Source organism: Acomys russatus, chromosome 3 (assembly GCF_903995435.1).
Source record: "Acomys russatus chromosome 3, mAcoRus1.1, whole genome shotgun sequence".
NCBI classification, from domain to species: domain Eukaryota; kingdom Metazoa; phylum Chordata; class Mammalia; order Rodentia; family Muridae; genus Acomys; species Acomys russatus.
Window position 1 is genome coordinate 32972667 of NC_067139.1, and position 17221 is coordinate 32989887.

Consider the following 17221-nt stretch of genomic DNA (forward strand, 5'->3'; position numbering starts at 1 on the left):
GTCAGCGGGCTGAGGCAGAAAGATTACATGTTTGAGGCCAGCCTGGGCTATGTCATGAGACCACACCTTCCCGTATCAGTGAACAAAATACTAGTTCCTGTGCTGCCTCAGGGAATACAGTTGTTTTGTTTTTGTTGTTCCCCCTCCCCCTCCCATGTGTTTATGTAGAAAAACCACCATCCTTTTGACAGTCAGGAAACAAAAAACCTGTAGGTGAGAATGACGCCTGCATGAAGCCACATGCCTGAACTGTTGATTTTGCAGTGTGGTCCTAGGTTCATTTTCTTGGAAGCTGTCCTGAGAAGCTGGACACCTCCAGCCTCCATTCGCAGGCTTCGTTGCTGCCTTACCCCTAACATCTCAGGTCCTCATTGTGTGCATTTTTGCTAGAGTCCTGGTCTCTTCACGAGACTGTGCACTGAAAATGGACTCCCCAGGGGCCGGCTTTCCTATGTCACTTTCTCTCGCTCCTCCTCTTCCTCGCCTCTGTGAACTGTTTAAGGTTACCTCTGCGCACCTGGGCCGCCAGCTTAAGCACCTCACCCACTTCAAAGCCTTCTGAGTCGCTGCTGCTGTTGGAACATGAGCTCTTGGAGTAACCGACCTTCCTCTTCCCTAGAGTGTCTAACGGGGACAGTGGGCACCCTGCTGCTTGAAAACCCACTCGGGCAGAACGGCCTCACCCACCGCGGGCTTCTGTATGAGACAGCCAAGGTGTTCGGACTGCGGAGCAGGAGGCTAAGGCTGTTCCTCAGTGAGGCTCAAACACAAGGTGAGGCAGCTGTGACCGTAAGGTTCTTTTTCCTTGGAAAGGAGGCCTTGGTGCCAGTAACTGTATTTTGTTCATGAAAAATAAGTTTTGTATATTTGTCTTATTTTGTTTGTTTTTGCATTCCCCTCAAAAATTAACCACAATATAGTTAAAAATAATAACTTAATAGTGAGGTGTGGCTGTGTGGTAGAACACGTACTTGGCATATGAAAGACTTGTGTTAAATCCCTGTTCCCATGTTATTTAAATTAAAGTGGGGATATTAAAAAGAATTCATTTTCTTTGGAAATAACTTTAAAATGTATACTTCTAGGTAAAGTTCTGTATTTACTGACCTTAAATTTAAAACCGGTTTCTTCAAGAAGCAACCCTGATGGAAACTTTGACCTGGTAGTCCAGTGGGTCTCCTTTTTTCAGTTTATAAAGCATGCTCTGCACATCTCCTTACTGGGCCACTTAACACCAGACAATGTAGAACAAGTGTTGATGTATTCCTCACAGTTTGTCCCTTACGTCTCCTTACTGCCCACCTCTCCTGCCCTGATCAGAGTTTCCCTCTGTCCTTGTGTGCTACGTCCTGGGGTTTGCGGGCCGATCTGTCCTTCTTAGCCTTGTGTAAGATTTTCTTTCAGGATTTCCCTTTGTCTCTGAGGCTCTGCAGTCTGGCTGTGATAGCCTAAGTTTATAGACTTTTAGATGTGTTCACCAGTATACATATGATGCAGGGGGCATGCGTGCTGCCACCACCACTTCTGATACCAGTACAACCTCAAGCATTTTCCTCAACCCACCCTCAGATTCATTAATCTACTAGAAAAAGTCACAGATTCACTGACAGGTTCTATCCTCACAGATTTGTGTATTATACCAACTGGAGTTAAGCAGAGACAGAGATGTGAAGGGCAGAATGGGGATCACTAAGTAGGGACTCAAGTCATCCTTTCCTCATGCAGGAACTACCAGTGTTACCTCTTCCTATCCCTAGTACTGTGACCAGATGGTGCCACCACCTGGGGAAGCTCGGTACAACTTGGTATGCAGAGCTTCATTGAGGGTTAATATAGAGGCACAATTAATTCATTGCCTGCATGGTTGGTCTTTGTCTCACAAATTACCAAGCAGCCCACATACTTCAACCTACCTGCTCTGAGTCACCTTGCTAACATAAGCTAATATGTAATCAAAGCCCCTCTGTAAGCAACAAAGACACTCCTGTCAGGACCTGCCAGTAGTTTAAAGATTTCCCTTAGGAGCTAGGACAGAGGTCAGAGTGGCCTTAAGATGGGGCCCAAAATAGGCACTTAACATTCTTTTTTTATATGTTTACCCACAATAGATAGAATATTGACTTTTTAAAAATGTTCTCTCTTCTAGAAATTACAGAAGATATCCCAATGAAGACTTTGAATATGAAGACTGTGTATGTTTCTGTCTTGCCAACAACTGCAGATGGCTAGTAGTTGTTAGTGTGCCCTCAGTCAGCTTTGCCCTGAATTATTCTACACACACACACACACACACACACACACACACGGGCTCAGTGAAGGTATTTCCTTTGGGCATGTGTCTACTATGCTGCTTTGAACCTACAGTTCATATGGGATTGACTGTCTTGAGACCTCACATAACGCTCACATTTAACCTTAAACACCTATGCAGTCATGTTGGGGGAGGGTCCTAATGTTACCTCAGCACCACAAGGCTTATTTCTATACTTGAGTTCTTTAGTACAGAAAGTAGGAGTGGTCTAAATGGCACAGTTCATATACATACATATATGGCCTTGTAAAACTGATTAGAAACCTTGTGAAGAAATGAATATGTTATATATTTCTGCTACCTGGATTTTCCTGGGTAATTTGATGAAATATTTTAAGTTTGATTAAATCCAAACAGTAAACACTCTCAGATACTGTATTGGAAGTAATTTATTCTCCCATAGCTTAATAAAACTTGAATTTGTAATCTTTGGAAAATTAGACTTAACCATGCCTACATACTAAGACAATGAGTTGAACATCCAATGTTACCTTTTCCCAAAAGTCTGGGTCCTCAGAGAAGCAGATGCTAAGACAAATGGGTCAGATGGCTACGTTGTTATTGGAGCAGACGTAAGCGAAGGATAAAGGGGACAGAGACAGACACAGCACAGAGACTTGAGACTCCATATGGTCTGACATGTGAGAAAAGGAAGAGATAATGATGGGGAAAAGCCTAGAGTGCTGTGCAGTGATGTTGGGGGTCAGTGGGCACCTCCAGAAGACCCACTGGGTTCTTTGTTCTGGACAGAGAAGGGTGCAGAGGCCTGTGGATCACAACAGAAAAAAGGACCCTTGCTAGAAAAGGATATGCTGCCAAGGGAGGAAGTGGAATCAATGAACTTACTTTAGAGCTCATTTCATAGCATGGGTTTTTTTTTTGTTTTTTTTTTTTAATCTTATTTTAAGCATACTCTGTTTCATGTAGTGTTTACAGATTTATGCATTGCATGTCTCAGGAGCATCTCAAATCTCTGTCCAGGGGTTTGTGTTTTATTATTATAATAAGCCACAGGACACCTCAGGTCACTGGAAGGATTTAATTTGCCTCTTGGAATTTCCAGCCTTCTTCTTTACCAATTAGTTTCTTATCACAACTCTAAGCAGTCATTGCAGATAGATGGTCATCAGGCAAGGATTTCTTGTAGCAGAGCTCAGTTTAAAGGGCGACCTTGCCTAACAATCAATGACTCAGAGCAAGTTTATGGCCTTGGCACAAATGCCTCAGCGTAAGTTGCAGCTAAATGCTACCAGCCAGCTGCACATCAGAGTCTCCACAGTGGATTCTTTGGGAAAGCCATCTGAATGTTGTATGCCCACAGCCATGAAAACACTAAACATTAGCCCACAAATTGGGGGAAAATGGAAAATAACAGCTAAAACTAGGAGAACTGGAAAGCAGATGGATCAATGACTAATGGTTTTTGTTGGTGGTGGTAATGAGTTTTTGTTTTAGTTTCTGTTGGTTTTTCTAGACAGGATTTTTCTGTATAGCCCTGGCTGCCCTGGACTTGCTTTGTATAGACCAACCTGGCCTCAAACTCAACAGAGATCCATCTGCCTCTGCCTCCCTGATTGCTGGGATTATAGGTGTGCAACACCGTGCCTGGCTTGGTGACTAACAAAATAGACCCAATGAAGCCCAGTTGTACACGAGCAGAGAAAAGCTATTAAAACAAAAACCAAACAAACAAACAAATAAAAACCGTACAGCTCAGAATCCCCAGCACTGGCTGAGAGGTCTGGGAAAAACTGGTGAGTGCAGAAGGTGGAAGCTTCTCTTTCAGATTCTGTGTGGTTCTGTGCTGTGTTGTTTTGGTTTGGTTTTGTCTTTGTTTTTTTAAGTTTTTAGAATATCTCCTTGTGTGGCTCTGGCTGGTCTGGAACTTACTACCTAGACCATGCTGGCCTCATGCTCAGAGACACACCTGAGTTTTGTTCCTATGCCTGCCTTTCAACTCGATATCTCCACAGTTGGTTTTCAGAGGTCTATCCTCTAGAGAAGCTAATGGTGACTCTGGGTGGTGGAATTCTGAGTGAGTTGAAGACCAAGGGTATTTGTAAATTTGGAGACTCTCAAAACAGACTTTGGGTCAGAAAAGTTGCTAGAAGGATTCGCAGACCTCAATGAAAGCCATTACATTAGCCATCATAGTTATAGGAAAATGCTACAAACTACAATGAGTTAAAGAGATACAAAATGCAGACCAAACTTAGAAATACTAAACATTTGTGTTATCTGTGATCTGGAGCCATCAACAGCCAGGAGCCATCACCTAAGCATCACATTGGCACAGCTGAATTCCAATACAGGTAATCTAGGTCGCCTGGTACTGCATGACCCCCGGACTCCACAACCAGGTCTTTATGATGATGTTTCATACTGCAAATGGGGTCAACTCCTGAGCCATGAATCACATAATTATCTAGTACAGCGAGATGAACAGACATTCCTAATTAGTGTAACATGTCAACATGCCTTTTTAAAGTGGAAAGAGAGTGGCTTTATACTGTCCACTACTCCAGAGAACAAAAACATTGATACCAGAGGTTGTTTTTATAAGTGTCTCACTCTAGGCCAGCAAAATACAGCTGATAATCCTGGGTCCCTGATCCCTGGGACCTACATGGTGGGAAGAAAAAAACTGACTTCTACAAGTTGCCTTGTGACCATCACATGTACATCATGACTTTTTTTCCAAATTTAACCTGTGTGCGTGTGTAAGGCTTGCTCTGAGAAACCTACAATTTAGGGTCAAAGTTCCAGTTGCCACAAGTACGTTATAGGACATGCCAGGCCCTGAACGTACAGAGAAGCTAACAAGAGTAGTGTGTGGGAGTGTGGTGTCATATACCTTTACCCCCTGCACTAGGAGGCAGGCAGGTGAGGCTATGAGTTCAAGACCATTAAGAGGTTGTGGTGTCCCCGGTGAGCACAAAATCAAAGCAACTTGAAACAGACAAGGTAGTCAGAGATTTGCTGCCTTAGTTCTTCCCCACACCAAGTACAGTGCAGCTTCTCTCGGGACAGGAAGAGAAGGGTTGTTGTGCTCTGGCCCTTAGTGGGGCTGCCTAAGGGACAAATTTCTGCCTGCTTGGCTGAGCACCCTGATAGGAACAGTGTTCCTGTAGGCATCTGGGGATTCCTCTGTCACAGCGCCAGGCAGGCTCTCACTATAGGCAGACAAGAGTGGCAAACCAGGCTAAGGAAATGTGGGGGAAATCTGGACAAGACTCATCCCTAACAAGCTGCTTTGCAAAGCTGCTCCTTTGCAGACCTCCTGTAAAGACTGGGAAAGGAGACTTTTGCCTCAAAAGCTCAGATAGCAAACTAACAGAAAACCACAAGACTCACAGTGATGCAGAAAACGATGAACTGGGGTGGTGCTGGTTATATAGTGGGCTGCAGAGACGACCCAGGTAGCCGTGTTGGAGTAGGTGTGACTTTGTTGGAAGAAGTGTGTCACTAGTGGGTGGGCTTTGAGGTCTCAGCTGTTCAAGCCTGTCTGTCTAGGTGCCACCATGCTTCCCACCCTGACGATAATGGACTCAACTTGTGAATTGTAGGCCAGCCACAATTAAATGTTTTCCTTTATAAGAGTTGCCTTGGTCATGGTGTCTCTTCACAGCAGTAAAATGCTAACTAAGATACTGTCCTTTAGGCTTTTCCTGACCAGTGACTGAAAGTTTCCATTCCCTCTGGGTATAGTGGTGCACACCTTTAATCCCAGCACTTCGGAGGCAGAAGCAGGGCTGACTCTTGTCCGAGGGAGGAGGAAGAAAATGTCCATTTTTATCCAGGCACCTGAAGATTGTGATCTGGCAATTTAGGCACCTGGCACTCTGCCAGGGAATTAGACATAGCTACTACCATCAACAGACTGGATTGGTTTCCAGAGGAAAATCACATTTCCACGTAAGTGAAGACAGCATTCCGCAACCTGGAAACTTAGCTCCCTGGAAGTGCTACTACCAGACACTGAGTTGAGCGTCTCCAGAAGGGCCGTACAAGGTCTTCCTTACTGCTAACATTGCCAAGCCCTGTCCTGCTGAACCCTGTGCTTTCAACTAACTAGGTCCTCTAACTGGTCTACCTCAACAGGGTACCTGGAACTCACACTTTGAAGAGGCTGTTACCCAAAAGACAGCATTCTGAACTACTACGGTACATGACAGCATGAGATAGCTTCCAATTTTCTGTGTGTGTGTGTGTGTGTGTGTGTGTGTGTGTGTGTGTTGTCTCCAAATCCAGAATCTGCATACAAAATAGACATTGCAAGCTGGGCAGGTGATGCACATCTTTAGCCCAGCATCCAGGAGGCACAAGCAGGCAGATCTTTGAGTTCAAAGTCTGCTCTACATAGTAAGACTCTGTCTCAAAAACAAATGAACAAAGAAAGAAAGCGTACACTATCAATGTACATCCCCATCTCAAATCCTCACCATTTTTATGGTCTTTTGCTGTGTCCTCCCTTTGCTATCCCCACCATCAGCATCTCCGTCAACTCATAACTCCTCACTTTGCAACCACAACCTCCCATATCACGCTTTACTCTTCATTTATCTCAGTGACTAGGTATGGAGTAAATGGCTTTGGTACCCAATGTGCAAATGCTAAAAACATTGGACCATCCCTGATCTCAGCTGGAGCCTGTGTCCCAGGACAACATCCTTCATGGTACTCCATCTGGACCTTCATCCCACCAGTGGCTCTGATAAGATCTCTCTTGCTTCCTGTCCAGGGCTTTTTATCCTCACACTTGAACCTTGTTGAACCCACTTGACATCGCTATCCAGGTTGAATATCAGAAGGTCCCCAGGCTTGCCCTATACTGAAGTGAAACTCACCAGTACTGAGTTAAACTCATCAGGCACCATAGCCCTACGTAAAGCCTGAGTAGTAACTTCTGCATGAGCCACCATCTTTGTTACTGACTCCGACTCCAATTAGGGTGCACAGTCTGGCTTTGACCTTTAGTTCACCTTTTCCAGAAGTGACGTACAAGGGGATTTAACGAAAACCATTGGGAGATATGGGTAGAGAGAGATTGTGAGGTCACTAATGGTATCTGTGGCATCAAGAAAGGCCCAGGGTTTGCACTGCCTGGGAAACAGCAGGACAAAGTCTCGGTCAGAGGTTGGATGTAGGTGAAATCAAAAGGCCCCATGGTTGGGGGTGTGCAGGGTCAAGGGTCAGTGGTTAGTGAACATTTATGAACTTGGTGATATTTGCCTCTAGTGATTTCAATAATTTAATTTTCCCCAATAATGAATTGTTTAATAAATAATGAATATTTCAGATCATAAACAAGTTGCCTGGGTGTGCTATGTGAGAGACATGCACAACAGGTGTGTGCCTTTCCACAGTGTCAGAACTTACTGAATAACGAACTCACAAGCTAGAGGAGACTTTGTTGGCTAGATCAAGTTGTCCCAATTTCCCTTAAAAGCTGACTGTTTGTAAAACACAAGTTGCTTTATTCTGACTTTAATTATTAATGTTGATATGATTATACCTTACACATCACATACTAATTACCTACACACACTAAGGAATAACTACAGAGGGTTAACGAGGCCACACAGAGTTCAAGGAGTTCCAAGAAGCCTCAGTGGAGGCCGAGAAGAGAAAAAGATGCAGAGAGCCCTTACAGGCCCCTGAACTGGATACTAAGGAGCCCAGTAGAGAGCTTATGGAGGCTGCAGAGGTTCTCCGGCATTGCAGATTTGTTTTTACCTTCTTCAAAAAAGCATTTCCCACCAGTTGATCTTGAGGATTGATCTTCAGATATTGTCCATTTTCTTTCAAGTTGTCATCTGTAAGTCAAACAACTATTTGACATTCAACAGAGAACTGTGCCCTTGTGGTCATAGACCTAACGGATCCTCAGGTAGTTTCCAAGCAGCTTGAGGGGAAAATGTAACCTGTAGTGTGACTTGGCCTTTTATAGGATCCCCAGTTGCTAGTCAGCTGGCCCTTTAAGAATTCTTAGCTGTCAGAACTGCTTGACCCTGTGACCTTCAGTGTTGGTCACCTTTTAAATTTCTGGAAACAGGATAGGATATTAAAAAAGGAGGGAAAAAAACCCAGCTGAATCTGAGAGTAGGGGAGGCCAAGACAGGGCTGGAAAGGGCTTAAGAGAACTGGTTACTGTTGTAAAATAACTAGCCAATTTACAAGTGGCAAGGCAAAATGCGGAGGTTTGATTTCAAGTACTATAGAGCAAAAGGCAGGAAAAGGAGGGGTGGATACTGTAGTCCCTCAGTGGCAAGCCCAAGAGCTGCCAAAGTGGTGCCCCGCCCCTTCCTTCCCCAGCCTGCACAGCTGTAAAGTACAGCCACAGGAGCTGTCAGAATGGCAGTACCCTTCAACACAGTGACACCTCCTCATTCTGCTGCCTTTGTGAGCTACCACCACAAGAACTGCCCATGGTGGCGGCATCACCTCACCAGCCTCCTTAGAGCTCTACAGCGATGGTGCCTCAGCCAAAACTGCCAGCAGGCTGGATGGTCTTCCCATGATAACCCATGGCTCTGATGCAGGGAAAGGGGTGTGTGTGTGTGAAAAAAGCCACCAATCCCTGATTAGGAAAACCCTAAGCTTTTCCCACAACCCCTCACCAATCCCTGAGCTCCCCAAAATCAGACTTGAAATCCTGCGAATCCTCACCCTGGAAATCTCTATCTTGCAAAGCTCCACCCCGTATGGGGAAAAAAAAAAGTTAAACGCAAGAAAAGGGAGAACAAATGGTTTCATTCCAAGTGACTGAACCAGAGAGAGGAACTTTTTCCCTAGGTAGAAAGAGGGGGAGTAACTGTGTCAGAGGGCAGTCAAGGAAAAGAAATAGAAAAGCAGGCGATAGTCCTTTTCAGGAGACAGGATGCTAATTGCAACCTTGGCATTTGAAAATGCAAATATGGGATCTGGGTGTGGTGACACACATCTATAATCCCAGCACTAGGGAGGCAGAGGCAGGTGGATCTCTGTGAGTTGGAGGCCAGCCTGGTCTACAACGCAAGTTCAGGACAGCCAAGGCTACACAGAAAAACCCTGTCTCAAATTTAAAAAAAAATTTTTGTCTACTTATTCTTATGTATATGAGTTTCTATCTGCATGTACATCAGCATGCCAGAAGAGTGTATCAGATCACATTATAGATGGTTATGAGCCACCATGTGGTTGCTGGGAATTGAACTCAGGCCCTCCAGAAGAACAGACAGTGCTTTTAACCACTGAGCCATCTCTCCACCTCCTCAAAAATATTTTTTAAGTAAAAATAAAGAAATAAAAAGAAAATGTAAATATGGAATGCAAAAAGCTTATTAGGCCATTCAAGGCGAGGGCAGCACCTATGGAAGAGTGGATCAGGGAGACAGCCTATACTGGGTCTAGCATGTATAATGCCACAATAATTGGTCAAGCCATAGCTAAAGGTTTTAGATCTCAAAGTACACAGTGCTTCAACTGTGAAAGAGACTGTGACCAAGCTTCTAAAGGTCTCAGATCTCAAAATGCCTGGTGCTTTAATTGTGGGAAATATGGTCATTTATAACAAAACTGTGGGCAAAGCATCTCTAAGAGCAATGGTTTTTCTAAATATAAACCAGAAAGAAGGCCTAGGCTTCCAGAGGTGTGCAGGCGATGTGGCAAGGGTTGTCACTGAACCAATGAGTAGATCCAAGAGAGGTATCCAATGTAATTTTTTTGCCTTTGGAAAAAAAAAATCGGGACTCTAGCTTGAGGCCTCACAGCAAAAAGTACAAGAAAAACCTCAACTAAGTATTGCAGATCTAATGCATGCTACTGCAGGCAGCGCTGCTCTAGACATGGCCACAGATAAACATTCTAATCACACCTTAAAATAAACACTTATAAAACAAAAAGAGGGGAAGGCTCCCAGGTATAGACTGAATAGTGCTCCGTTAACTTTAAATTTTCTGAATGTTAAAGAGAAAGGAACAACAGCATCTGAGAGACACTGGATTATTGAGAAAAACAGCAGCAATGACTGTGGAATTAAATCAGCCTTTATACTACAAGGATGTGTCAACCTCAGAATGGAAATCAGAGAATGAGTCACGTCAGGGGACAAGGATTTGTTTATGTTTCCTCAGGAAACGAAAAGCTGTGGATACCATCAAAACTAATGAAGCTCAGAGTTGGGCAGGGGAGGTCTCCTGAAAACCCTGGCCACTGACCCAAAAGAGCAAAGAAGAGAGCCTCAGCAGCCGCTGTCTTCCCCTGCCTGCCAGAAACGCCTGGGCGAGAAACTTTGAGCACCTAACCGCTGACAGGCCTATGAGCAGGGACTATTCTAGGTACTGCCTTACTTCTTGAGGTTTTCCTCTGCTGTTATTGAAGGTACTGTGCCTATTTCAGGCTTTGAGATTATTTCTGTGTCCTCCAGTCTTAGGAGCAATTCAAATTTAAGCCAGCATCCCCCTACCTGGGCACCAAAGGCTGTCTATTGTATTACCGCTGCTGAAGATTTTCTGCTCCCAAATGCCAGTGATCACCTTGAAATGGTACGGACTTTTGCCCTAAGCCTCAATCTGTGTTAGGTGTTCAGTGAGCCATCTTCCTTTTTCATAGGCCACACAATGCTATTGTATAAAGAGATGATAACAGCACTCAGATGTCTAAAGTGACTAACTGAACTGGCAATGGCTTTTTATCTGTTCACTATTTATACTGATCCAACTATGTCCCTATAAGAAGGAATTTGGATAACAAGCGGAAACAGCAGGAAACTGTGCAAGAAAAGACAAACAAAAGAACAAATAAACAAACAAGCAAAGAAACAAACAAAAACCACTGAGAGAACACAGCAAGGACTATATGCAAGCCAAGAGCAGAAACCTCCAAGAAACCAAAAATGGAAATACTTTTTTTTTTTTTTTGAGACATTTTAGCGTTGTCTTTAAATAATAAGATCATGGTATCAGGAAACAGTAGTGTCTTAACTTCCTTTATTTTGCTCTCATACTTTAGACACATTACTTATTTTTTTCATAGCTGTGACAAAGCACCCAAAGAAAAACACATAAGAGCAAGGAGGGCTTACTTTGGCCCACAATTTTGGAGGCTTTGCAGAGGTGAGCACTCATCTGACAGTGGCCAGAGGCAGGGGATAGAATGCTTACGGCTATAATCTCTTGCCTTTCCCCTTTCTACCCTACTTGCCTCTAGCCTGTGGGACAGTGCCACCCACACTCAGGGTACTTCCTCCTCTCTGGCTGAGCCCTCACAGACACGTACATGTGTGTAGCTGTTCTCCCAGACACTCCTCAATCTAGTCCAGTTGACAGTTGAGACTAACCATTAACGATGCTTTTCATTCCTTACTTACTTGGTTTGGTGAGGATTTCCCAGTGCAATGCGAACAGAATTAATATCCTCCTATTCTTGAAAGAAAAGTTTCCACAACCATGTTTTCTTCCCATTATTTAATCTGAAAGAACATGTATCTGTTACATTAGGAGCAGGGCTGGGGAGATGGCTCCGGGGGTGAAAGTGCTTGCCCTCAGACCTAATGAGGTTAGTCTGAGCCCCAGTACCCATGTGGTGGAAGGAAAAACTGACTCCTGCAAGCTGTTCTCAGACCTCCACACCTTCACCCGGCATACATGCATGCACCCACACATCCACACGCACAATTAACTAATGCGGTAACAATTTAGGAGGTGGAGAGATGGTTCATTGAGTAATACTATTTGTTCTAGCGAAGACTCAAGTTCAATTTCCAGCACTCACATCAGGTAGCTCACAATTTTCTGTAACTATAGTTCCAGGCAATGTAATGGCCTCATCTGGCTCCTATGGGCACATATACATATGTAACATACATTTACTTACACACACACACACACACACACACACACACACACACAAACACACGAATAAAAAAAACCCTAAAATTTAAAATAATAGATTTTTAATTTTTAAAAATGTGTATGTACATAGCTATGCATCTGTGCACGTGTGCGTGTGTGGCAGGCGGGCGGGGGGGTTGCCATGTACAGGTCTGGATACCAGAGGTCAACTTTTCAGGAAAAGACAGCGCACACTATACTACGGTTCCTTAAGGGAGAGCACTTTTCCTTTAGACCATCAGCTCCTTGAAGACAGACATATCTTCAGTCCTGTTCATGCCTGGACGGAGCAGCTAACACGGACCCAGCCAGCAAGTGAACAGTTTCTTGACTGCCATGCCTGTCAAGAAAGAGAGCAAAAAGCTGGAGGCAAACCCGAACTCCGACCTTCAGAAATCAGGCTATTTCTTGTAAGTGAAATGGGGTCCGGGGAGGGAAGAAGCGCCGCCATGAACTTTCCTGTGGCCAGAAGGAGGTGGTGGGGTGGCGGCATGAGCAGACACATTCCCCAGAAACAATAAACAGAGCATGTGAACCCTCCGCTCTACAGCGGTGCCTACAGGATTTCTCACCTAGATAGAAACGAAACACCTTCTCAGTGGCTAGAAGACGCAGATCACATGACTTCAACCTGGCCAATGAGGAGAGTCCATTCTACCTGGCAACTCTGATTGGCTAAATTCTAGGCATGTGACCAATAGGACCTATGAGGCCGCACAGTTGGAAGTGGGCGAAGGTTACTGAGGCAGTTGGTACCTGTCTTGTCATGTTGAAGGCAGAGCTTTCTCTACTGAGACACTAGCGGCAGAAGTGGAGCCCTGGTGTGTGTGTACTGAGCCACGAAGTCAGGCGAGGTAGTTCCTGATTTATTCACCCAACACCTAGGTACAATCCCGTCTGCCTTTAGACTGCTTGCTTTTATGGATTCCCTCACCTTGTGTTTGTTTGCGTAAACCACGTTGGATTAGGTGCTACGACACTGGCCCTGTTCCTGCTGCCATTTTGAGCCACCCAAGTGCCCTGCCCCCCAATCCCACGCTGTGCAGCACACTGTGTAGACTGTCTGCGATGGCTTGTGGACCCCGAGCCCCTGCACAACACTTTTGTGGGCCATCTCAGGCAACCAGATTACTGTCCTCTTCCACATCCCCAGTGATTCCTCTTTTATATTCAGGCCCCTCCAAATCTGCTGAATATGAGAGAACACCAGTGGCATTGTCTTTGTAGGACTGTTTTGTCGCATGTAACACAGGCATCTCCAGTCCCTCCTGCTTTCCTGAGAATGGCATGTCCTTATGGCTGAGTATGTAGTTCTTGACCTGGGTTCTTACACATGCTGTATTATTTATCAATTTGTGTATGTAGAACCATCTTTACATTCTTGGATGAACCCATTTCATGAAGCTTTTAATTTGTTGAGTTTGATGTGAATATTAAATATTATCAAGGATTTTCACATCTATGTTTAAGGAACAGACTTTATACTTTTTTCCCATGTTTATTGTGTCTTTGTCTAGTTTTTGCACAAGGGTAGTACTGGTTTTGTGGGATGTGTTGGGAAGTGTCCCTTGCCTTCTATTTTATGGGATAGCTCGTGGAACACTGGATCCTTCTTAAAGATCTAATATAATTCATCCATGAATATATTTGGCCTTGAGCTTTTTTCTGTTGTAATTTCTTCATTAATATTTCAACCACATTGCTTGTTATTTGTCTATCTAGATATTTTATATGTCTTTGATCATTTTTGGCAGGCCATATGTGTTTAGAAATTTGTCCATTTCTTCTAGTTTTACAATTTAATGGAGTATAGATTTACAAGATAGTTCCTGATGAGTCTTTTATATTTTAGTCATATCTGCTACAATCTTGTTCTTTGGTGTTATTATTATTATTATTATTATTATTATTATTATTATTATTATTATTATTATTCAGTCTGCCTACCTGTGATGTCATTGCTTACCTGCCACAGGGGTGTAGCCCTGCCTAAGGCAATATAAAAGAATAAACCCTCCTCATGGTCTCTCTCTACTCTCTCTTCTTCTTAATCTTCCTGTCTCTGTCTCTCTCTGGGTACCCTTCCCCCTTTTCTTTTCTCCCCATGCTCCTTTAATAAACTCCTCTACAATATAATGTCTGACATATGGTATCTTTATTACCTTATTAACTTATATCATCCTCTTAATTATTAGACAAAAGTATTATTATTATTATTATTATTATTATTATTATTATTATTATTATTATGCAGAGTGTGGTGGAATACACTTTTTAAAAAAGATTTATTTGTTTATTTATTTGTTTATTTATTTATTTATTATATTTACAGTGTCCTGTCTGCATGTATGCCTGAATGCCAGAAGAGGGCACCAGATCTCATTACAGATGGTTGTGAGCCACCATGTGGTTGCTAGGAATTGAACTCAGGACCTTTGGAAGAGCAAGCAGTGCTCTTAACCTCTGAGCCATCTCGCCAGCCCTAGTGTTTACTTTTATTAATTTGTGTCTTCCCTCTCTTGGTCAGTTTGGGTAATGGTTTTGTCAGTTTGTTTATCATTTCAAATAACCGACTCGTTGTTTCTTTGACCCTTTATATTACTCTTTCGGCTTTCATATCATTAATTTCACCTCTGATCGTTATTGTATTTTGTCACCTACTCTTTTGGGATTTGGTTTCTCTTGCATTCTATGACCTTGAAGTATATCACGAGGTTGTTTGACACATCTCTGATTTTGTGACATAGAAACTTATAAACTTTCCTCCTAGACCTGGTTTTAAATCTTAACCATCTGCTTTTGTCAGTTGCTGTTGTGACTGAAATTCTCGAGCAGCTCGCAGGCACGAGAAGGGAGGAGGCGGTGATGCAGCTGGAGCTGGAGGCAAGCTCCTCTGAAGAGGTGACCCTTACAGACCACTACATGGTCCTCAGGACCCTAGGCAAAGGTAGCTTTGCTGAGGTGAAGCTGGCCTGCCACCTCCACACAGGGGTCTGGGTTGCAGTCAAGGTCCTGGAAAGGGGTGAGAAGAATGACTCCATCATCATGACGGAGATAGACATCATTAAGTCACTGGACCACCCGAACATTATCAAGCTGTTCCATATCATTGAAACCAGAGAGCACACCTACATGGTGATGGAGCACGCTGCTGGGGGAGATCTGGTGAGCCACATTGAGAAGGTGGGCTGTCTACAGGAAGAAGAGACCCACCGCATCTTCACGCAGATGGTGTGTGCAGTTAACTACTGCCACGAGAACAGCATTGCGCACCGGGACATCAAACCAGACAACATCCTCCTGGATGGCAAAGGAAGTGTCAAACTGTGTGACTTTGGCTTGGCTATCAAGGTCACCTCTGGGCAGAGGTTCAAGGGATTCTGTGGGACCCTCGAGTATTGTGCTCCAGAGATTTTCACTGATGTAGAATATGATGCACAGGCAAATGACATCTGGAGCATGGGAGTGGTTTTATATACAATGGTGACAGGGCGCTTCCCGTTTGAAGCAAAGACGTATTCACAGATGAAGGAGAGGATGCTGAACCCCCAGTACTCCATTCCGTCCACGCTTTCACAAAACATTGCAAACCTCATCGTGCAGTTGTTCACTGTGGACCCGGAGCGGAGGCCCAAGATCTGCGACATTAGGCAGCACCAGTGGCTCAAGGAGAGTGAAGAACTTTCCAAACTCGCATCTTCCTTAGAGACACGCCCCAGCAACCCAGCTCCCAGCATCGTGGTGGCCATGTGGGCCATGGGTTACAATGCCAAGGACATTAGAGATTCTTTACGTGAAAAAAAGTTCAATAGTATCATGGCAACTTACCTAATTTTAAAACACCAGTCGCCCTGGGGCGACAACACGAACCATCAAAGGAAGCCTGTGCAACGCGCCGTTGCCATGGCGGCTCTAAGTCCTCCCACCTTCCGTCTCCCCGTAAAGAGGACAGGAAGTAAGCCTGCTCTTCACGTTCTTACCTTGCCAGCCATATGCCACTTGTCTGATAATGCCAAGCTTGTAAGGAAGAAGGGCCGCAAAAGTCACAGCATGCCTGCTGTCCTGTGCTGCCAGCCGAAGAGAACCCTTCCTCCCAAAACAGACCCACGCCACGCTCCGGGGGCTGCTCAGCTCATGAACAGCAGCTTTTGGGAGACCAGCATGACTTCCAAGGGTGTGACCTTAGGTAACACATCCTCAGAGGATATTCCTTCTGAAAACTATTTGTCCTACAGAGCACTCCAGAATGTGGTCACCATTGAGAATAGCTCACTCACCCAGAATATGCCGTCTGAAAAGAACTCCAGGGAGGCACCCCGGGCTGTGACCACCAGTGGCACAGATGAAAATAAGAGGAGCTGGTCCCATCAGGAAACATCTTCCGGAGAACAATTCTCAGGTGCCCAAGTGCAGGGCGTGACCACGGCCTCTTCCCACAGTCTACACCAAGGCTGGAAGAGGGTTAAGAGGAGAATAGGGAATTGTGTGCGGAGACTGTGCTGCTGCCTGCCAGCCCAGCAAACAAGCCAAGTTTCCCAGAAGAAAGTGACTCCAGTGGAGGGGGAGGCAACGGAGTTACACAAAACCAGGTACATGGGGTGGTGAAGGTGGACTGAGGCATTTCATTCTTTACGCATTTCTAATGTCATTTACAATTGACGAATGATAACCATCCCATTTATGGGACACAACTTAGCATATCCATGAGTTCAGAAGGAGTGACCCTGAAGCATCACTTTCAGTATCAACTCAGGTTTAGCAAGAGATAGAAAGCAGAGGATTAGCATTAGAGGCCGCAGAAGCAGCAAGAAGGGTTTGGCTAAAGAGGTTGCACGTGTGCTTGAGCTCAGTAGCCAGCAGTCAGTGGGAGAGCTGTGGCACACTAGGGTGATAAACAGTCAAGTCCTGTGTATTCCAGAATCACTAAGAGAGTCTTCTCCCTGTGTCATTCTGCTTTGAAGTGTTAAGTCCCTGTGTACCCTGACACATGGGATGGAAGTCAGCCTGCTTTAGCCTGAGAAGCTGCAACTGTGTAGGA

At 44.5% G+C, this 17221-nt stretch overlaps 2 protein-coding genes across 2 annotated transcripts in view; both read left to right on the forward strand.

Annotated features, from left to right (window-relative positions):
• Iars1 (isoleucyl-tRNA synthetase 1) overlaps positions 1-2771 on the forward strand; it is a 46949-nt gene extending 44178 nt beyond the window's left edge. The window contains exons 33-34 of the mRNA XM_051171142.1: positions 620-772; positions 2147-2771. Of these exons, the coding sequence (XP_051027099.1) occupies positions 620-772; positions 2147-2229 (236 nt within the window). The 3' untranslated portion in view covers positions 2230-2771. The remainder of the gene's footprint in view (positions 1-619; positions 773-2146) is intronic.
• A 12277-nt stretch (positions 2772-15048) lies between these two features.
• Positions 15049-16788, forward strand: LOC127187055 (sperm motility kinase X-like). The gene has a single exon (XM_051143307.1). It carries the CDS (start codon positions 15049-15051, stop codon positions 16786-16788), a length of 1740 nt encoding a protein of 579 aa, XP_050999264.1.
• Positions 16789-17221: the final 433 nt, after the last annotated feature.

Excerpts from the sequence above, each read along its gene's own strand:
- LOC127187055 (XM_051143307.1), top strand. The coding sequence starts at position 15,049 with ATGCAGCTGGAGCTGGAGGCAAGCTCCTCTGAAGAGGTGACCCTTACA.